Genomic DNA, 15,839 nt, shown 5'->3' on the forward strand with positions numbered 1-15,839 from the left:
AAGGCAAAATTACATCAAATCAGTTGCAGTAAAGAGAGTGGCTTCCTTTCAGCGTATTACAAATCCCAGGTAAGGGAAGCTGCTCTCTTGATTAGTGATGCTGTCTTTTTATTTTGATGTGATTTTAGTCTTTTAGCTAAATAGATGGGAAATTTGTTTTGCACTGTTTAGACGGTCCTATAAGGACTAAAGCATCAGTAATCTGCATTTATGAAACATCAGAAAATTAATGACATACATTCAGAAATATGTTTGGTTGTAGTTTGTTCTGTTTTACAGGAGTGAGAAAATGTAGTTTTCTCCTTTTTGAATGTTTATTCCAGGAAAAATCAAATAGACACTGTAGAATATCCAGCGAATGTCCAACACAAAACCCACTTTACTGCACTGTCCGTAATGCAAAAGGATGCTACATTTTTTGGAGGAAGGAACAGCTGCCATTAAAGCACATTTGGTATAATATTTGGAGTTCTCTGCTGTACTTTTTAAATCTATTTTGTGAAAACATTGTATAAATGAATCTGAATACTCAAGGGTGTGTGTTATCATGAATAACACAATGGCTGTGATGATCTATGGCACTCCTGTGATTGAATGGCAGCCATGATGTCACACACGCCCTCTCGTTTTCTATTCGCCTAAATGTCTCATACTAAATTTCTATTCTAGTTACCCATCATGACATTAAATGTTATGCCATATGTCATGACAATTACCGGTAATGCTAGCAAGGCATGGACATAATCTGTAATGACGTGACACCACCATGTTTATGGCAATGTTATGTAGCAAGGTTCAGGTAAAGTGCTATCTTAGCAGTGTGTTTTTGGCAGTAAAAATACATTTAAACAAATAAAAATAAACAAATACAATAAAACAACTAAAAAAATTTTAATATTAATATTTTGGCAAGAACAATACAGTTAGAAGAATATAGGTTTGGGTCCTGACTTCTCACTGCACTTCAGTCCCTGCATGGATTTGTTAAATTCCATCAGCAGCACCCGGTTTAATTCAATAAAGCACTGATTAGCTGAAGCAGGTATTGGATAGTAACTGTTTGCAGGGCTTTCTTGAGGAGAGGTTTGGAAATAGTTAAGCTAACACGCTCCTACACATCAAATCACTATGTATTGTTTATTTGTTTTTGTATTTATTCTAATGATAGTGTTTATTTAACAAACAAATGCCTTCTGTCTAGATAAATATCTGTACATATCATTTTCTCAGATGGTTTTACACGGTGAAACTTTCATGCAAATAGCTGCATGTTGTGAGTTGCATGCAACAATTTCTGTGCAATTTGACAGTTACACAAATCAATTAAAAACTATGAAAGTTGCACACAACACATGCATTTACTCATATTATTTATACTAACTTAGACTTCCATTCAAACATTTTTATTTTATTGGCATGTTTTTCCTGCTGCCATTGGTGTTCTTTTTTCTATATCTGTCATTTTTCTGTCTATAGTTCTTTACAATATATATTAGTTATCTGTTGTTTTTATGTTAAGCCTTTGAAAAAGAATGTTTAAGTAGATATTATAAGTACAGCCAACTTGATGTCTTGCTCATTCTGTCCTAGAATCACAAGTTTATCACAGTCCACATCTCCGTCTCCACTTCTGTAGTAATATAAAAGTTTGGTGGTCCCTTTTTTAACAGCCCAATAAACCATCTTCTGTTTTATTTACTTGTCCACTGATCCAGTGAAATCAGTGGTTTGATATCAGTATGTTGAACATGTGATGTGTTACTAGTGTTTTGATTGGCTGTTTCATGAAACTGAAGTTGAGATGTCTGCAACTGTTGTGGCTACAGTTTTGCAGCACTCTTTACATTATGCAAACTGCAATTTAGCTTAATGTAGGTTTCAGGCAACTAAAGCTACATGGAAGTTTCATCGTGTAAAGCCAGCCTAAGACTTTTGCACAGTATTGTAGATGCTCACTGATCTCAAAGCAAAGTCAAAAGACGTCTGATCTAAAACCACTGCTTGAAGATGAGCAAATCTGCAAGGCATCTTGACTCAAATGGAATGCATGAACACATCCAAAGCCTCCAACGGCTCCAGTGGTTTTGAACAATCCAGTCTTAAAGGCAACAATTTAAACTGAGCAAAGCAGAAGCAGCAGTCTTTCTGACCAGCTGTGAGGACAGAAGCACTGACCAGGAACGAACACAGAAGTCCTTCAAATCACTGAGACACATTCAACACTGCAGTGCATATGAAGGAGTTTAAACATGAATAGCACTTCATAAAAGTGGGAAACAGTATGCTAACTGGTCCTTTCTAGCTTTTGTTCATTATTAGCAAAGCTAGCACTTTTTGGTGAAACCTTTCCTTAGAGCTGTATGCAGCATCTCCTAATGAGGTAGCTCTTCCATCCTCAGACCGACTGAGAACGTATTTACATTGTAGATAACCATGGTAATATCTCCCATTCACAACAGAGAGTCTGTGCAATACTATTCAGTATTAAAATAAGTAAATGTACAGTCATATGTACGACAAGTTTGAACACCCCCTGTCAAATTACATGTTTTAAGTGAAAATAACAAATAATTATATAGAAACATTTTTCTGCACATTTAGAATTTATTAGAATAAAATACAAAATGCAAAATGTGCTATAACTTTTGCAGAGGCTACATTTTATGTTTCCAATATGTTAAATTCAGCAAATAAAGAGTAATTGTGCAATAAAATGTGCAGAAGTGCACTCTCCATAGAGGATGAGTTAACTTATTTTTGCTTAGAAAATCAACAAACATAATTTGACTGGGGTACCCAAACTTTTGCACAAAACCAAGTGCATCTGTAATTTGTTAAAGTAAAAAATTAAACTGGCTCTAAAACAGGTTGTAAATGAGAACACGAATTTAAATCCTATGGAAGTCCGGAGAGGCCACGAGGTAGTTATAATTTTCTGGAGTTTTATCTTGAGATAACGAGTGAATTATCTTGTGATCTCAATATAACAAAACAAGATAATTAACTTGTTATCTCAAGATAACAATCCAGAAAATTCTAGCAACAGCTCATGGCCTCTCCCGACTTTCGCAAGATCCAGCTTCTCACAGAGAAAACCAAGTAGAAAAGGTAAAGCTGGTCTCAGAACTACGGTGGCAGAAAAGACCCAACAAACTGCAAATAAGAAACGAGCTGCAAACGCAGAAAACACTTTCATTAAAATGACAACACGGGCAATGCATTTTACAAATGCGCTGTAAAGTCGTAGACACTCCACAAACTCAGAAACCACTTTCATCAAATTGACAACACCGATGCTACATTACATAAATGCACTGCAAACAAAGAAAACACATGCAACTTCAGAAATGCTTATAAGTCTGTCACAACACAACAGAGATGTTTCCAGAGGACACTTAAAGAGGATGTAGCCATCCAGACTTCTAAATTCTATGCAGCACAAACATCTGGTAAAAGTAAGTCAACTTTTATTTGAGCATATCACTACAATCACTGTATTGTAATGGGAATTAGCTGTAAAAGTTAAAGTAGTAATACTAGAGAACAGTACAGCTATGCCAGCCAAGTTAACTATGAACTTGGGATGTGTCAGCGGTCTTATCTACTTCTGTCAGTGATTTTCCATCACAGATATTCCATCCCCTTTGAGCCCTTTCTTCCAGAAACATTTCTGTGGTGTTGTGGCTCACTTCCATTGTGTTGTGACTGGCTTTGCAGTGTTTCTGAAGTTGCATGTGTTTTTTCTTTATTAGTGCGTCTGTAAAATGTTGCTCTGATGGAGTCATGTTGGTGAAAGTGTTCTGTGTTTGCAGCACGTTTATGAGTTTGCAAAGTGTTTTAAATTGTACAATGAATAGGGTCTTGTTGGGCACCGTACAGAACAGATTAAAAGGTTAACCTAGATTAACTTCCACAACTGCTACAACTTCCTAGTGTTCTGACTGTGATGAGCCTGGTATAAAAGCGGAGGTGCAGTAAGATGATGAGGTTTTGGTGGTAGTCACACATGTAAACAACGTTCTTCAGTCCATCTGAATACTGAACCACTCAGCTGCCCCGCTGTAGTGTGGATGTGAACAGGCTGTCAGTGTAGCTTGGTTGTGTTTCATTACCAGCTTCAGGTTCTGCTTTCACTCTGACCACACACAGTAGCTGCACAGCGATCCAGATTTGCTTTTAGCTCCATCAGCTGGGCTCCTCCTACACACAGCTTTTCCCTAGAATGAACAAGTACACAAATGTAAGGGAAGCAGAACACTGGACGTTTAACCTGCAACTGTTAAGAATTTAGGCTTTCTAAGGATATTAAGATGTCTACAGACGTGGACATTTTGATAACTCCATCATACAGTCATTAAACATGTCACCAAGAGCTTATTAGGTGTGCACATTTCACACTAGGGGTGCATGATTGGAATTGGCCTATTTTTGCTCCAAACAGCAGTCAGCAATTGGCAAAAGTGTTATTTTAATTTTGGCCAATCTGTGTTGCAATTTTATGACAAACAGTGTGAGGCAGACAAGTTGAACGCCTACTGTGTTTGAATGCTGCTGCTACACCTGCACCAAAATCTTGCAGCATAATTATGAATTTCTTATAGTGATAAATTGTCAACACTTTTGCAGTTAATTGTGGCCTTGGAATAAGTTGGGTGTTGATTTTTCTGCAAGACATGGACACTCAATGCCTCACTGTGGAAGTCCAGGGGCATCCAGTGAAAGAAAAAAAAAAACGAACTAACTAAAAAACTAACTTACCCCAAGTGCAGTCGATGAGCAAACACATGCTTGGTGTCCAAATTATGCTTTTTTAGTTTAGAACTGGAGCATCTAGGCTTACATTGCTCACAAAGACTGGAAGTCACCCAAATAATTTCTGTAAATGCATGCCCAAAACGTCTCAACCCTCATAAACTGCACCCAGATCTTTATTCAGGTTTCGCAGACAAGTCAATGTGATTTAGAATGCAGTATTACTACAAACTTCAAGAAAAGAAAAAATCTCTCCATGTAGTTAATAGAAGGAGCAACCATTTAGCATACCTGGAATCCCTTCTTTCCTGAGCACAATTTGGTAACAAGACGAATTTACAACAGACACACTGTAGGTAGAGGAGCTACGGGAGTGTGCTCAGATCATCAATACAATGTCCAATTACAAATTTGAGGACATTTTCTACAAAAGAGCCTCAACCACAGATGTTTGAACCTGAGTATACACACAAAGAAATGCATCAGATGGATGCTGGACCCACCAGTGACTCCCCAGACCAACCTCTCAGCCAAAAATGGTAAGTGAGCACAACACAGATGGAGAAAAAAAAACAAAACAAAAACAATGCATAATTCAGATTCATTTTTTCGAGGTGTCATTTGTAAAAATGTAGATTTTAGAATATCCTGCTGAACTTCCAGTCAGGTCACTCTGAACATATGCATTTAAGCTTGACAGATGTCGGTAACTTTCAGAGTCAAATTAATTCAATAATACTGAGAATTCCCTGTAACTATGTTCACCACCTATGCTTGCACAAGCAAGAGCAGTAGGCTACACAGAATGGCCTCATATTTATCATTCTTTTGGAGATTAGTGTTGTACAGTAGGACATTAAAGATTTTTCAGACAGAAGGTACATCACAAAGCATTCCTGATGTTATCTGAGTCCAGCTGAACAGACATAGACCGTTTCCCCAAGCTCTCTACAGCGGCACTTCCCACACAATCATGACTTGCCGATGACTTCCACTCCACACTGCAAGCTACAAACAGGAAGAAGATCACACGTACGCAGGAAGTGGCTGAGGGCCAAAGCACAGTGAAACGTCTGCACAAAGTCTGTGGAAAATCATTAAAGTGTCTGCAGTAGACAGAACAGCACAGCTCCTGGATGAATGCTCCTGAATAATTGCTAGAAAATGTAAAGAACTAAAACCCAGTTGGCAATCACTATGTATATGGGAATTCTGACACATCTGAACAAAAGCAACATAGAAAAAGCAGCAAGTTTTAGTGGCACTAAGAGATCAAAGTGTTTATTTTTTATGGACAGAATTTTCACAAATGTTCTGTACAGGTAAGTCTTACAAAGCAAAGACCTACGTTTGGAAAATAAGTTAAATTTATTTATTTATTTTATTTTTGCTCAAATATTCATATTCAGTATATTTTTCTTTTTTTCCAAATCAAAACATCTAGAATGTAATCTATCCAAAAGGAAAATGGTGTTTACTAAAAATTAAACAAAAGCACTGATAAGCCGAAGTATTACAAACTGCTTTCCTCTCCTAATGTAGTCTTAGACCTGTAGACCAGTTCCTCTTGTTAAAAAGGACTCAAAGACACTGTGGATAAGGCCCCACTTGTGCTTTGTATCCCCTGATTCCTCCCTCCCAACCTGTTGCTGCTTGTTTGTTTATAGCCTCCACTGCTTTTGTTCACTGTTGAACATGTTACATAACCAAAAAAAAAAGGAATTCATATGCACATCCACCCCCAATGCCCACCCTCTCTGCCTCTCCTCTCTGGTTTCCTCTTCTCTGAATGCCTGTTTATGCAATGTTGTGCACGGCTGAAAATAAGGGCAGGCTGAAACAGGGCTAGCTGACTGACCGTGCATGGAGGAGACAATGAGAAGATCACGTATACACATCATAAACCACAGAGGCAAGGTGCCTGAGAGCAAAGGGGAAAGATAAATACTACAAGGAGCTCATAAACCAGTGCTGTCACTCTCAAGGGTCATATGCAACAGGAATGAAGGTATTATATGATCTAATTTCATGGAATGTTTCTTTAGAACTTGCCTTGGGAAAATGGGAAATACTATATACTGAAATATTCAGTAGTATGCAAAGGTTTGTGCACCTCTTGTCAAATCACGAGAAAATAAGTGAAAATAACTTACTTCTGCACATCTGAATGCATGGTATGATCTAAACTGTGCTAGGGCCTGGGTGACCTGCCATAATTGATGGAACCATGAATCCTGCAGGGGAATGTCCAATCATCAGTCCATGATCTGAAGCTCAAGTGCAACTGGGTTATACAGCAAGACAACAATGTGAAGTCCACATTAAAAGGCTCCAAAGAAACAAAATTGAGATTTTGGAGTGGCCTAGTCAAAATCCTGTGAACACCACCTGAAATGTGACAGGGTCTTAAAGGGGCAGTTCATGCTTGAAAGCTCTCCAGTGAAGAGCAGGCCGAAATTCCTCCAAAGACTGATCTCCAGTTATGGGAAGAATTTAATGTCACAACCGGTGTTTATTTGTTTCATATGGCTGCAAAGTTGCAAAACTTTTTCTTTAACAAATGAAATCATTTACAAACTTTCGTGTTTCCTCGTGTTCTCCTTGTCCTGTATTGCATTTTGAATGAGTGTCTGAAACCACTTAATGTGACAAAATTGCAGGAATTACTACTTTTTCACGACACTGTGCTTTCTTTTCGGCCAGTAAAACAGTCTAAGAGCTAGTGATCTCAGCAGGTATGTTGCCACTCTGACAGCCTGTAGAGTACAGGATCTTGAAGCTCTGCCAGTGTCACTGAGCTGTGCGAGAGCAATCCAAGCTGTCGACCTGTGTCACTGCAAGAAGAAAGAAGACGTCTTCGGAGTGAGTAGGTGTTACTGGTTTCATCACTCATCATGTCACCGAGTTATAAGGTCTCAACCTGTGCACAGTAACACAAGGACAGCCAATATGCTCCTCTACAGTGTCATTCAGTAGAAATGAAACTATACATTTCTGTGTGCTTTTTCAGTTCATTACATGTCATAAGAAGAATGCTGCTGTTCTAGCTATGCTAGAATTAAAAGTCTTGAGTCCTGATAATAATCATACTTGCTTACAAGAATTCGAATGTGGCCTAACTATAATTAAAACCTTTTTAAAGTTAAGGAGACACTCTGACATAAATCTAGAGTGTAATGTTATTTGTAATGTCATGCAATATTCTGTAATATAGCAGTGTAACCCTCAGCTTAGAGCTTGGCAATATGACAATATTTATCATTATCGTGATCAGTATCGTTATCGGTATTGTAGATATCATCAATACTTTAGAACACTTCCCAACTACATGTTTGACTGACAAGTGAGCATAATTAGTCCTGTTCAACTAGATTTAGCGTAGTGCGGTATGTGAAATGTTGAATACAATTAATTGAATTCAATTAATTTAATTCGATTAACAATTTAATTGTTTTTTGATAGTATTTTTTTAATTGCTGCATTACTTTTTTAAAAATGTATCACAAGTTGGAATATGTATATAGCGAGACATACCATGTATTGTGAAAACTTCCTTAAATATTGTGATATTACATTATTGCCATATCGCCCACCTCCAGCTCAGATTTATTGTTATATAATTTTCACGTTTTCTTTCATCAATGTTCTCTCACTACAACATCCGCATGCATTACGCAAACATGTCTCACAACCATTGAGCAAGACGACCATTGTTAGCTCTCTCTGAACAAAAGTGTGTCCTACATGTGCAAATGTGTTGTTTTTCATAATTTTCCCAGAAAAATATATTACATTTTAATAAATGTGTTTAGTGGCAATTGGAAAGGACATTTACACGCTCCCCAGACAAATTATGTATATTTATGAATGTGCAGCATTCAAACCAGTTCACAAACTAGAGACATATCCAAGAGTCAACTCATGGAACTCACTCATGTTTCTCAGGCTACAAACTCCACAAAGGGGCATCATTAGCAGCAGTGCGGCCATGTTCAACCTTACGGTGCACAAAATGTGCTTGCAGCTCTAATGTCAGCAGCTATTAGTATTTCATTACTTTTATTTTGCACAATGGTGTGTGTTGTAATTTTGTACGCTCTTTTGCTATTTGCTTAAAGGAAAGGTTAGTTATATTTCTATTTACGCAACAAGAAAAGGAAAATCTGTACTTGCATCACATTCAGTCAGAGGCCCACTATATTATTAATAATTTATTGCTTCTCATATCATGCAGCCCCTATAGAGGATGCAGAGTGGCTGCTTTAGATGAGATCCTCCAAAAAGCACTCCATTAGACCAACCCGGCCGTTACCCCATCTGACCACTCTGCTACCATGGCAACCATAGACCACTCAGAATCCTGCCATAATGCACACACACAGACACCACTAATACATCAAGCATCATGAATACCCTCAACATCCAAACTCAATTACTCTCTGAAGTGACCAAATCTGAAAAAACAGTGCAACTATGTATGTGGAGAATTTGCCAGGAAAACATAAACAAACAAAAATGTAATAGGCTTCTGCAACTGATACTTCATCAACATCATGACAAGCTAACGAGTTCAGGACAAAGCTTTCTGAACACCTCAACCTCCAACAGCACTCACTGACAGCATAATACTAATACTAATAATAATGACTGTGCAGTTCATCTTACACTGAACGGAGCTGCTCACAGGGACAAATTTAACCACATGCTGGCTCCGCTAATCACCCTCTGAGCTCTCAGCCTTCTATTAACATACCTGCAGCTCTCACTGGAGAGAGGACAAAATCCATGTGATGATTTTCTGAAAGTAACACAGATAGCTGCACACAGTACATACTACAGATTAGTGCTACTAATCATTACTTCTGAGAATGGTTAATTTATTGAATTTTATTCAATTATTTGACTAATTGAACCGATGAATTGCCCCTGCTTCTTATGTTAGGCATAAAGGCATAATACCTCTGTATTAAGCAGATAAAGCCTCCACTCATTTCATTTATTTTATTTAACCTTGAATTAGATTCTGAATATGAGGCTCCAGATATGGTCAATATTATCTGTTTTATTTCTTTAAGCTACTGCACTTCGTATATTTTTAGCACTTTAATTGTTTTTTGTTTTTCATCTCTATGCACTTTGCCTTTATTTTTCCTTTTGATTTTCCTTTTTGCTTTTATTTATGTAAAGCACATTTACAAAATGGATTGTCTTTGTGTATGAAATGCACTATATGAATCAACTTGCTTTGTCTTGTAGTGTGGCAAAGCATAAGCCTGAAATGCCACATGACCTTGCACTCCAGGGGTATTACATTGCCTTTGGTTATACTGTACACCTTCAGAACTGAATCAAAGATTCACAAAGGAATAACCTCAGCGCTCAAAGTGAACAATGGGTTATGTAACAGGCTATAATCAGGTGGATTATTACAGAGGAGGAAACATTAGCACTACTGTGTGTGTCTTTTGTGGTGTTAAATATCAGCCAGGTGCTTAAAGCATAAGGCAAGTTTGTTGTAACAGTTCGTCTGCCAGCAAGTGTGGATCCAAACACAGTGCATGAGAATTAGTCTGTGTTATTTACTTTATTCTGCTCAAAATAGCCGTATTTCATGTTTATTGTTTTCCCAACGTGTTCAAATAAAGTATTTGCATGTGTGTGGTACGCATTAGCTGTGCAATGATTGACCTAAGCCAGTTAGCCTTTTGTCTGTCCTTGAAAAGACTACTTGACCAAATGGTCAAATATCAAACAGTAGCATTTAGATTTTTCCATTATATTACACTATGCTATGTTGTGATGAAAGCCTAATAAACAGCAGAACTGGGTTAGACCCCATGCAGAGCTAGTGTTTTGGTACTGGGTAAAAAGAGCGCTTACCAAGCCAGCTAGAACCGGACAGCACAGCTCAGTTAAAGAACACCTAGCTCAGGCCTGACTGGGCACAGGACCAGACTTGTGTAGAGAAAACAAGTTCATTAAACTAATCAAACATTCACCAAGTACTCCTTCCTGCACTAGCGGCCTTTTTCTCTAAATCTGAATGTACATTCTCATTGGTGGTATCAAGATACTGTAGAGGACTGTTAAATGCCACGTTGGTAAAGACAAGTCCTTAAAAAAAAATAATATACAATAAAGTCTGCACCAGACAGATATTCATTCCCAGGCCACTGGGAGACCAGAAAAACTCTGAAACTGATGCCCACTGGTAGACCACTGGTCGACAAATTTTTAACATTTTTACTGACCACTAGGAACCCAGAAAAACTTAGCTGATTTTTCCAAGTGTTACTCCGGCCACTGGTAGACCACTTTTTTTTTCGCAGCGTTTCATCCATACAGGGCTTAGCTAAAGCCTGTGGCCGACCATAGTGCCATCTGGTCGGCCTTGCAGCTTGGGTCACAAACCCCCCTGGAGCTGCCACCTAGGCGAACCACGGCCACTGGGAGACCCACGGGACCTCCAAAATGGAGGGCTTTGGTTTTGCCCACTCTGGCCACAGCACAGAGCCCCACATTAGAGTGGACAAAAGGTTGGACAGAGGGATGACTTTCAATGAATCACAGCAAAGGAGCTGCTCTGCCACTCACGACACCCTGGCCCCAGGTCGTTTACGAGTCATTTAGCACCGGGTTCCACACAAACTTGCGGTGTGAGATCAAAGAGGGCGCAGCGCTTTTTCCGTCCGCACCTGGGCCCGGTCACGGACGGCTCTGCTCACCGGGGCCCCCCGGGGGCAAGGGATCCCCGGCTATGCCAGACCAACCGAAGATCCGCGGCGCAACATTATCGTTACTTTTACGTGAGATTCTGACTTAGAGGCGTTCAGTCATAATCCCATAGATGGTAGCTTCGCACCACTGGCTCCTCAGCCAAGCACACGCACCAAATGTCTGAACCTGCGGTTCCTCTCGTACTGAGCAGGGTTACTATTGCAACAACACATTATTTCAAACCAATTTTTAACAATTTATTTATTGTACACCAGAAAATCAGAACGATTAGGCGATGCCGGGCTACTGTGCTAAAATGTCTGCTTTTTATTTATTTTGCTGTATTTGTTAAGCTACAGAAATTATTATATTTCTCTGTAATGCTAACCCAGACAGATGTTCTACGTTCTGTATTAAGCTTATGTATCAGCATCAGCAGATATATACATGAAAAATATTGTGCAAACTATGCTAACGTTAGCCCGTTTAGATGAGTGGCAGATTCAGGGATGTTTCAGTCACTTTTAAAATAAAAATAAAATGCATCACCTCCCACTGTCTAGTCTCTTCCGTTGCTTGCGAGGCAGCGGACATAAAGGAAAGGCTGGTTGTTTGGGGTTAGACTTAGTGCGGAACAGAGCCACCAAAGTGACTGTTGTGCTTTTGTTTTCCCTCGTACCACCTGAGAAACTGCCTAACTCAGTTGCATCAGACGACGCTGCGGTCAGGGCCTTTGAGCAAAAATAGCTGTGGACCAGCTTCTACTGACAGTGTAATTGACTCTGTATTTCAAAATCCAACACTGTCTCCACAAGCACGGGTATGGGACGCACAAATGAGGCAAATGACTTGAGAATTCTACAAAGTTAAAGTAGGTTTCTTATTCGAATTTTCTGCTCCACCTTAAATAGTGCAGCAGTTACATTCAGGCACTTGTACACGTTCCAAAATGTAACTGGTACTCCATTTAAGGTGGGATGAAAAATTTGAACAAAAAGCCGGCTCACGAGAGGCCAACTTTGGCCTTGTAGAAATTCAAATATAAAAAACATTTAACTTCATTAAGAATTTAGTTATATAATATTCCTCCGTTTTTAACAATGGTGTGTATTTGTTAAAAATTGCAGGCATGAGGCTAGCACTCAGTGGAACTGACTGCTGGATCTTGGAAAGGACTGTGATGCAATGTCCCAGTGAAAATGGACACTGGACAGCAGTCCATCGGAGGCAACAGACACCTGCATGACCACTGATGCACTGAAAACAGAAGGCTCACCTCTCCAGCTGAAGCAATATCCTGCAACAGCCTCACAGCAATGAATCCACAGTCAAGAGCGACACTTAAAACGATTTACACAGCCACTTTAAAGACAGGAAACGACTGATTTGGGATCACACCATGCTCTGTGTGTTTACACCCACATTGAAACCCAACGTAAACTAACCTGTACTCTCGTTGAGACAGGCATTCAAACAGGTCCTTGGCAGTGAACCGTGGCTCCACAGCAGCAATCTGAAACACAGAGACATTTTTTTTTGTTCCAACTCGCACCGTGTTCCAGGGCACGTTCTCAACGTCCTCAGTCACGGTCAGTGAAGTGAGCCTTTGGAGAAAGTTCAGTTAAACCTAACTGTTGCTGGTGAGCACCAGTGCCAGTACTGTGAAAATGAATGCTTCAAAACCAAGCTTTTTTTCTCCATCCAACTGGCCACAGCATGTCCAAGCAAAAACCACAGCGGTACATTTTGTAAACATATGTTCTTTTGAGGAACAGGACTGTTTTAATGTACAGTCAACCAAATGTCATGGTTTAAAGACAGAAACTAACAAGCGAATATTCAAAGGGTACTGTAGTCATGGCCCTGGAATGATGGAGATGATCTTGTTTGTGCCAGCCTTACCTCACTAGTGTGAATAACAGTGAGCATGGCCTGAGCGTCCTCTACAGTGCTGTCCACAGATAGTACCCTAAAAGAGAGCAAACCCACAACACAATTACTCATCTATGTATGGCGGCAAAAAACAATACACCTTATATAATGAGTGCATATCAAACCCCAGACCAGAAAGGTCAAAGCGCAGTTTCTTCACTTGGACAACAATAAATTCAATTTATCTGTACATAATCAAGTCATTCAAGAGTTCTGTGTGGTAATCCTCCACAAAGTATGCAAAAGGGTCAATGACTAGGCATTTAAAATGAAAAATCTTATTAAAAAAATCTTATTAAAAAAGACATGATGTGCATTTTTGCAACTGCATAATTTCTATTTAGTATATTTATATTAGTATATTTGTTTCATTGCTTTTAATTGTATACATTCTTTTTAAATGACAATCAATCATTAATAAAAACACTATTCTTTATATAGCTATTATATAGCTAATAACAATAGTTATTTACTGCTACTGAAAACATGCATGAACTAGTCTTTGTACTTGGACACCAATATAAACCTCTGTCCTTGAACTGAAGTTTAAATATTATTTCAAGTAATTTTGCATAATAATAATAATAATAATAATAATAATAATAACAGGTTTTCCTGGAGTCACACTACCTGACTACCACTACCACTTCACCAATCAAATCAAACTCAAGCAGCCTGAACATGTCTCAAAAATTACTCAAACTGGCATGGCACTATGAAGGTCACTTGGGGTCTTTTTTTAAATGATGCAATACACTGCCCAGTCTTTTACCCTGGCCTTCAATGTCAGAATAAAGGTTCTTTGTTGTAGGTTGTGCCAGATGACATTTGAGGAAATCAGAATTTACATGTTTTTCATAGGGTTGAATATTTTAAAAACCACCCTATTTCACAACTATTTAATATGACTAAATTACCCTGCTTCACAGTTTGCTTAATCTGCATATATGGCTGGACGGTTGGACCACATGACATATTTTAGACTCTGGGATGCAAAAAAAGACAAAAATAAATACTTTGATGAACATAAAAATGTATTCACATAAAGCAGGTAATAATGTGATGTCATCTATTTATTAAATTATTTAATAGAAAAATGAACTAACACAAAAAAGGCATGTCACTGACTCAAGTGTTCATACAAAAATACTGAGTATTGCAACCACAAAGTCTGATTTGTTGAAAAGCGTTTACCTATGTTGTTATATGTGACAACAGCATGTTTTTTTCAACCGTACCTGTTAAATTCCACTGAGCACTAGTTACTAAACATGTTTTCACACTTGCTTTAAAACTAAAATCTGCACCAAGAACAGATTCTGGGCATGTTAATAATTTCATCCATTCCTTTTTGACAATAAGCAGATGCCAGTAAGCTCCAACCTTTATTATTGTAGTTTCTTCAATTGGCTACCGACACTCAAACAGCGTCAAGGAGAGGTTTTTAGATATGCGGCATGTCCTTGTGCAGGAAGCTGTGAAGGAGAAGCTGTTTTTATTTGTGAAGGTTTTCAACTATAACTTTTTTTAACTGTTTAGGACGACACCAGCTGTGCATTTTTCAATATCTCAAAGCAAGTGCTTGGCCCACTTCGGTTTCCTTCCCTGCCAATGTAAAACATCAGAAAGTAATGTGACAAAATAAACCAACCATACTACTCGCTGCAGAAAGAAGACAGCTTTCATACATTCATTCACATCATCGTTTTCAGAAAGACCAGTGATCATTATTCTGGGCTGTACCCAAACTAATAAAAAATGAACAACTGAATCCACATTTGGCCAAATGTAACGAACTTTGGGGTCAAAAGGACGAGGGTCTGAAAAAAGATCAAGTATGAAACCGCCCCAGTGGGTTTTTTCCACTAGGCAATACGGTACAGCCTAGTACGGTTATAAATCCAAACCCAGAGCTATTCTGGTACCTACCATGATCATGTCCATTTCCAGCCACATAACAGAACTGTGAAAGTAGAGTTGTCTTGAGCTTGTTCAGCTTTCTTATGCAAATAATAACAACAATGGCTGTAACACACGGTAGTTGTGTTCATGCTTGTAGTGGAACTACTTTTTTGGTGGAAGAATTTGCCAACATTAAAACACATATTTGAAACACTGTTCAGGGCATCTTTGCTTTACATGCAAAAACTCAAGGTTGTTTGTTACTGAGAATAACATCAAGACTGTGATGATCTACAGCACTGTCTTTCAGCTCGTGCCTGAGACCAAATCACAGCTCACGCTATTTACATTTTACTGGAGGTTTTTATGACTAAAACAAAGAGATGGAACAAAGCTGTTTCATGAGCAAATAGCAACCGTAAGAGCCTGAGACAATGAGGTTTCAAAGAAGACACACATAAAAGAAAGAGAGAAAGAGAAATGACAGAGAGAAACCAGAGGCATGCTTAGGTTTAGGTGAGGGAATAGGGAGGAAA

The 15,839-nt window shown here is 38.7% G+C and overlaps 1 protein-coding gene across 2 annotated transcripts in view; it reads right to left on the reverse strand.

The window, feature by feature from the left end:
* Positions 1-2,720: 2,720 nt before the first annotated feature.
* Positions 2,721-15,839, reverse strand: part of swt1 (SWT1 RNA endoribonuclease homolog) — a 40,367-nt gene continuing 27,248 nt past the window's right edge. For both annotated transcript variants that reach the window (XM_036582344.1, XM_036582345.1), the window contains exons 16-18: positions 13,372-13,438; positions 12,915-12,982; positions 2,721-4,217 (exon numbers count right to left, since the gene is read on the reverse strand). In XM_036582344.1, the coding sequence (XP_036438237.1) occupies positions 4,118-4,217; positions 12,915-12,982; positions 13,372-13,438 (235 nt within the window). In that variant the 3' untranslated portion in view covers positions 2,721-4,117. The remainder of the gene's footprint in view (positions 4,218-12,914; positions 12,983-13,371; positions 13,439-15,839) is intronic.

The sequence above is a fragment of the Colossoma macropomum genome, unplaced genomic scaffold (genome assembly GCF_904425465.1).
Source record: "Colossoma macropomum unplaced genomic scaffold, Colossoma_macropomum, whole genome shotgun sequence".
NCBI lineage: Eukaryota > Metazoa > Chordata > Actinopteri > Characiformes > Serrasalmidae > Colossoma > Colossoma macropomum.